This window comes from Manduca sexta, unplaced genomic scaffold (assembly GCF_014839805.1).
Source record: "Manduca sexta isolate Smith_Timp_Sample1 unplaced genomic scaffold, JHU_Msex_v1.0 HiC_scaffold_1571, whole genome shotgun sequence".
Taxonomy (NCBI): Eukaryota; Metazoa; Arthropoda; class Insecta; order Lepidoptera; family Sphingidae; genus Manduca; species Manduca sexta.
In genome coordinates, this window is record NW_023592449.1 from 1 (window position 1) to 6,008 (window position 6,008).

A 6,008-nucleotide genomic window follows, 5' to 3' on the forward strand; every position below is an offset into this window, starting at 1 on the left:
ATTTTGAGCTAAATATTGCACTTTGGATATTTTTTTAATTTGGGGAGAGGTCGGTTATTACAAAATTAATATCGATAAAAAGCGCAATATAAATCGATATTTCATAGTGGGGATACTTTTATATCAGTGTCGATATAAACTACGTCGCTATAAAAAATATTCGCAGTTTATCTAAAATTTGTAATAGCATTAAATTTTTATCACGTTAATTCCAAATACTACGTCGAGTTTCATAGCCTCTACCTTAAAATCCCTATCAGCAATAAACATTATCAAATAAGGTATATCCCCAATTATCGATATCCGCTACAACAAAAGAACAAGCATCATTTGTTCATAATATAATTCATTGGCGACATCGGACTAAACGCTCCATATATCTAAACTATTCTATGCGAAATGTCTAGATATGTACCGTCTACGTCTAACTTTGGACAAAACCACTAGCGTTACGTATATATAATAAATAAGTTTCGATTTTCCGAAATCTACGTCATTGTGTGTCAGTGGAAATGTAAAGGTCTACGCTCGCTATATTGTCCATGGACGTCTTACATGTTTTGGACATCAAATGATTTGTCAAATATATATAAAATGTATGTGGCACTGTCAGTGAAAGTGCGGTGACGTCAAACCGTGAACAAGCCGTTGTGACATGACACGCACTGCCACGATCATGTCAACCGGCAGCGAACGTGTTTGTGCGACATATCGAGATATGCGTTTACGAAGCGTACACGTGTTAAGTGACACACATCTTATTAAAAAACTTACTAAAATTATCACAAAACCTTAAATTCGAGTTTCCGAAACTGAATCTATGTTTTTAGGGTGAAATTTTATCGATATCGATAGATAAGTTTAAATTAAGAGATAAAGAGAGAAAGGCAGATAGAACGTGTGAGTTTAAATACTATGAAATGTTTCATAAACGGAGGAATAACTTTATCGATATCGATAAAACTATCGGTACTTTACGTCAAACAAAAGTGCGAACACACGGCCGCACATTTACATTTGTACTATTTCCGATACCTTATAAAATAAACTTAGTGGTAGTTTGGAGGAAAATCGATAAAAAAATCATGTACACTATTAGGGTTGCCATATTTAAAATAAAAAAGTTTATCGTATTAATTATCCAGAAAATATGGTATATCCATAATCTTTGTGTAATATGTGGCAACCCTGTAATGGTACAGGTGTGTGACGTGTGCCACAGCGTGAGGGTGGGGGTGTCGCTCACGGTGGCAGGTTCATTTGCAAGTTCTGGAGGTACGCAGAGGTTGAGTTGAGCAAGCCAATACGTTGCTTCTGCTTCCTCTGTTCAGTCATCTGTGGAGGAAACAAATAGTAATATTATTAATTATGTTCTACATTTTAAAAAGAAGCTTCTAATGTACTTTGAACAGCTCCAGCTCGCGCAACAGTTACAGTGACGGCTACAGTACCTGGTCGCGCAGCTCCGTGAGCAGGTCGGTGAGCGTGCGCACGGCGAGGTGCGCGCGGTCGAGCTGCGCCTGTAACGCGCGCAGCTCCAGCTCGCGCAACAGTTACAGTGACGGCTACAGTACCTGGTCGCGCAGCTCCGTGAGCAGGTCGGTGAGCGTGCGCACGGCGAGGTGCGCGCGGTCGAGCTGCGCCTGTAACGCGCGCAGCTCCAGCTCGCGCAACAGTTACAGTGACGGCTACAGTACCTGGTCGCGCAGCTCCGTGAGCAGGTCGGTGAGCGTGCGCACGGCGAGGTGCGCGCGGTCGAGCTGCGCCTGTAACGCGCGCAGCTCCAGCTCGCGCAACAGTTACAGTGACGGCTACAGTACCTGGTCGCGCAGCTCCGTGAGCAGGTCGGTGAGCGTGCGCACGGCGAGGTGCGCGCGGTCGAGCTGCGCCTGTAACGCGCGCAGCTCCAGCTCGCGCAACAGTTACAGTGACGGCTACAGTACCTGGTCGCGCAGCTCCGTGAGCAGGTCGGTGAGCGTGCGCACGGCGAGGTGCGCGCGGTCGAGCTGCGCCTGTAACGCGCGCAGCTCCAGCTCGCGCAACAGTTACAGTGACGGCTACAGTACCTGGTCGCGCAGCTCCGTGAGCAGGTCGGTGAGCGTGCGCACGGCGAGGTGCGCGCGGTCGAGCTGCGCCTGTAACGCGCGCAGCTCCAGCTCGCGCAACAGTTACAGTGACGGCTACAGTACCTGGTCGCGCAGCTCCGTGAGCAGGTCGGTGAGCGTGCGCACGGCGAGGTGCGCGCGGTCGAGCTGCGCCTGTAACGCGCGCAGCTCCAGCTCGCGCAACAGTTACAGTGACGGCTACAGTACCTGGTCGCGCAGCTCCGTGAGCAGGTCGGTGAGCGTGCGCACGGCGAGGTGCGCGCGGTCGAGCTGCGCCTGTAACGCGCGCAGCTCCAGCTCGCGCAACAGTTACAGTGACGGCTACAGTACCTGGTCGCGCAGCTCCGTGAGCAGGTCGGTGAGCGTGCGCACGGCGAGGTGCGCGCGGTCGAGCTGCGCCTGTAACGCGCGCAGCTCCAGCTCGCGCAACAGTTACAGTGACGGCTACAGTACCTGGTCGCGCAGCTCCGTGAGCAGGTCGGTGAGCGTGCGCACGGCGAGGTGCGCGCGGTCGAGCTGCGCCTGTAACGCGCGCAGCTCCAGCTCGCGCAACAGTTACAGTGACGGCTACAGTACCTGGTCGCGCAGCTCCGTGAGCAGGTCGGTGAGCGTGCGCACGGCGAGGTGCGCGCGGTCGAGCTGCGCCTGTAACGCGCGCAGCTCCAGCTCGCGCAACAGTTACAGTGACGGCTACAGTACCTGGTCGCGCAGCTCCGTGAGCAGGTCGGTGAGCGTGCGCACGGCGAGGTGCGCGCGGTCGAGCTGCGCCTGTAACGCGCGCAGCTCCAGCTCGCGCAACAGTTACAGTGACGGCTACAGTACCTGGTCGCGCAGCTCCGTGAGCAGGTCGGTGAGCGTGCGCACGGCGAGGTGCGCGCGGTCGAGCTGCGCCTGTAACGCGCGCAGCTCCAGCTCGCGCAACAGTTACAGTGACGGCTACAGTACCTGGTCGCGCAGCTCCGTGAGCAGGTCGGTGAGCGTGCGCACGGCGAGGTGCGCGCGGTCGAGCTGCGCCTGTAACGCGCGCAGCCTCAAGCTCGCGCAACAGTTACAGTGACGGCTACAGTACCTGGTCGCGCAGCTCCGTGAGCAGGTCGGTGAGCGTGCGCACGGCGAGGTGCGCGCGGTCGAGCTGCGCCTGTAACGCGCGCAGCTCCAGCTCGCGCAACAGTTACAGTGACGGCTACAGTACCTGGTCGCGCAGCTCCGTGAGCAGGTCGGTGAGCGTGCGCACGGCGAGGTGCGCGCGGTCGAGCTGCGCCTGTAACGCGCGCAGCTCCAGCTCGCGCAACAGTTACAGTGACGGCTACAGTACCTGGTCGCGCAGCTCCGTGAGCAGGTCGGTGAGCGTGCGCACGGCGAGGTGCGCGGGGGACCTGCGCCTGTCACGCGCGCAGCTCCAGCTCGCGCAACAGTTACAGTGACGGCTACAGTACCTGGTCGCGCAGCTCCGTGAGCAGGTCGGTGAGCGTGCGCACGGCGAGGTGCGCGCGGTCGAGCTGCGCCTGTAACGCGCGCACGTCTAGCTCGCCTCCTCGCCCTCGCCGCCGCCCATCAGCGACAACGCTCGCAGCCGCGGAACCACTCCAGATTATTTGACTATCGACAAAATTAACAATATCAACATTATAATATGACAACCAGAAAATAAGGTTTTCGTATTAGGGACCTGGTTACCTTGATCATAGAATGCACGTAGCTCTCGGGCCCCGTGAATTCCGTGGGGTCCTTGACTCTGACGAGCACCATGAAGTAAAGGTAGTGCCACATGTTATGTTCGCTCTTTATGTGTTCCTCGAATGAGACGGTCTTGTTATCGAAGGCTGACCTGTTCAGTCCTGAGAAAAAACGTGAAGATATTTAATATCTAATTTTATGAGATTTTCTCACCAGCTTAAATAGATCTTAATATTGTAAGAAATAAACTTCCCAGGCAAAAATGATACGGATAATCGATCACTAGGATAATATCAATTACTAATTTTACTTTATTTCTTTATTGAAAATCATCTTGACTGAAGATAACTTTAGATTTGGCGTCATAATTTTATTAATTGACTAGCTTTTGCTCGCGGCTCCGCCCGCGTTATAAAGTTTTTCAGACTAAAGTTTTCCATTATAAAAGTAGTAGTTTCCCGGGAGCCTATGTTCTTCCCAGGGTTTCAAACTGTCTCCATACCAAATTTTATCTTAATACGTTGGGTAGTTTTGAGTTTAAGACGTTCAGGCAAACGGATGCAGCGGGGGACTTTTGTTTTATAATATAGTTTTTAGAACTTTTAAGAGGAATAATCCCGACATACATCATTGTTGCATAACTTTAACCGTTTACGCAGCGCACGCAACGGAAGCTCTCAAATCGAATAAATTGTCCCCGTATTTGTAACATGTTTCATTACTGCTCCGCTCCTATTGGTCATAGCGTGATGATATACAGCCTATAGCACCCCACAAATAAAGGGCTATCCAACACAAAACGAATTTTTCAGTTCAAACTGATAGTTCCTAAGATTATCCATTACTGCTCCGCTCCTATTGGTCATAGCGTGATGATATATAACTTAGAGCACTCCACGAACAAAGGGCTATCCAACGCAAAAAGAATTTTTCAGTTTGGACCGGTAGTTCCAGAGATTAGCCATTGCTGCTCCGCTCCTATTGGGTATAGCGTGATGATATATAGCCTATAGCAATCCACAAATAAATGGCTATCCAACGCAAAAAGAATTTTTCAGTTTGGACCGATAGTTCCTAAGATTAGTAAACAAATATAATGAGAAAGCTTCGAACTGCTAAGCTATCGGGAGTTACACGTGTCATTGTGAGTCAACCATAAAGATAGACATATGCTGTCGTGGGATATTTTTACATAATTTTAAGGAGAACATTTCCGTCATACATGATTTCTGTGTAGCTTTAACCATTAAGGTTGCACGCGCGACGGAAGCTTAAAAAATGGAGTAACTTCTCCCGTTTTCCCAACATTTCCCTTCACTGCTCTGCTCCTATTAATTGTAGCGTGATGAAAAGTATACTATAACCAGCACAGGAGTATGAAAAATAATTGTACCAAGTTTCGTTAAAATCCGTCGAGTAGTTTTTGTTTCTATAACGGTTATACAGACAGACAGACAGACAGACAGACAGACAAAAATTTTACTAATTGCATTTTTGGCATCAGTATCGATCCCTAATCACCCCCTGATAGTTATTTTGGAAATATATTTCATGTACAGAATTGACCTCTCTACAGATTTATTATAAGTATAGATATAGATAATGGGGTCGGTGTGTATGTGCACCCTTACCCTAAAAATATTGAAATCGTAAGAGCCTTTAAAACTTTATAATGCGACAGTTTTAAACACCCCGATTCAAAAAGAAGGGAAGAAATTTGGTGTGTAAATCTGTGACATAACAATTCACAAAGAAATATTTTTTAGGCAGATGATATTATTTACCACAAATAAAACAGGTGTTCTTAAGTATGAGCTCCTTCTGCTGTTTCTCACTGCGCAGGTCCGCGAACGTGTCGATGATCACACCGAAGATCAGGTTGAGCACGATGATGATCACGACGAAGAAGAACAGCAGGTCGTACACCACGCGCGCCACGAACAATGGCTCCTGGGGTACACAATCGACATTATAACTCATTTATACAGGTGAAGTTTTGAGATGGCAGGTAGGCAGTTACCTAAGCCGTTGTAGCTGTAGAAAACATTCTTAGGAGTGGCCAGTCTCCGAAGAAAGCTTCCTACAGCTTGCATTTAAAGACTAAGATCTACAGAGATTTTGAAGAAAACTTAGACAGTGCATAAAAATCGTCAATTTAGGCAAAAGTTACGAGCGATAACAATGAGATGTTTTCAGACTAGCATGTCTGCAGGGCGGGTGTCGCCC

General features: G+C 49.1%; 1 protein-coding gene across 1 annotated transcript; it reads right to left on the bottom strand.

The window, feature by feature from the left end:
• Nucleotides 1-3,659: 3,659 nt before the first annotated feature.
• Nucleotides 3,660-5,919, bottom strand: LOC119191494 (inositol 1,4,5-trisphosphate receptor-like). The gene is made up of 3 exons (XM_037445380.1): nt 5,567-5,919; nt 3,783-3,943; nt 3,660-3,704 (listed from the first exon to the last, which is right to left on the bottom strand). Exons 1-3 carry the CDS (start codon nt 5,760-5,762, stop codon nt 3,660-3,662), a joined length of 402 nt encoding a protein of 133 aa, XP_037301277.1. The 5' UTR covers nt 5,763-5,919.
• Between the last annotated feature and the right edge of the window lie 89 nt (nt 5,920-6,008).

Bases quoted from the DNA above. Each gene is read 5' to 3' on its own strand.
- LOC119191494 (XM_037445380.1), bottom strand. From the start codon at position 5,762: ATGAGTTATAATGTCGATTGTGTACCCCAGGAGCCATTGTTCGTGGCG. The intron at 3,944-5,566 runs GTAAATAATATC...GTTTTTTCTCAG, and splicing joins GAACACCTGTTTTATTTGTG to GACTGAACAGGTCAGCCTTC. The intron at 3,705-3,782 runs GTAACCAGGTCC...TTTTGTCGATAG, and splicing joins ACGTGCATTCTATGATCAAG to TCAAATAATCTGGAGTGGTT.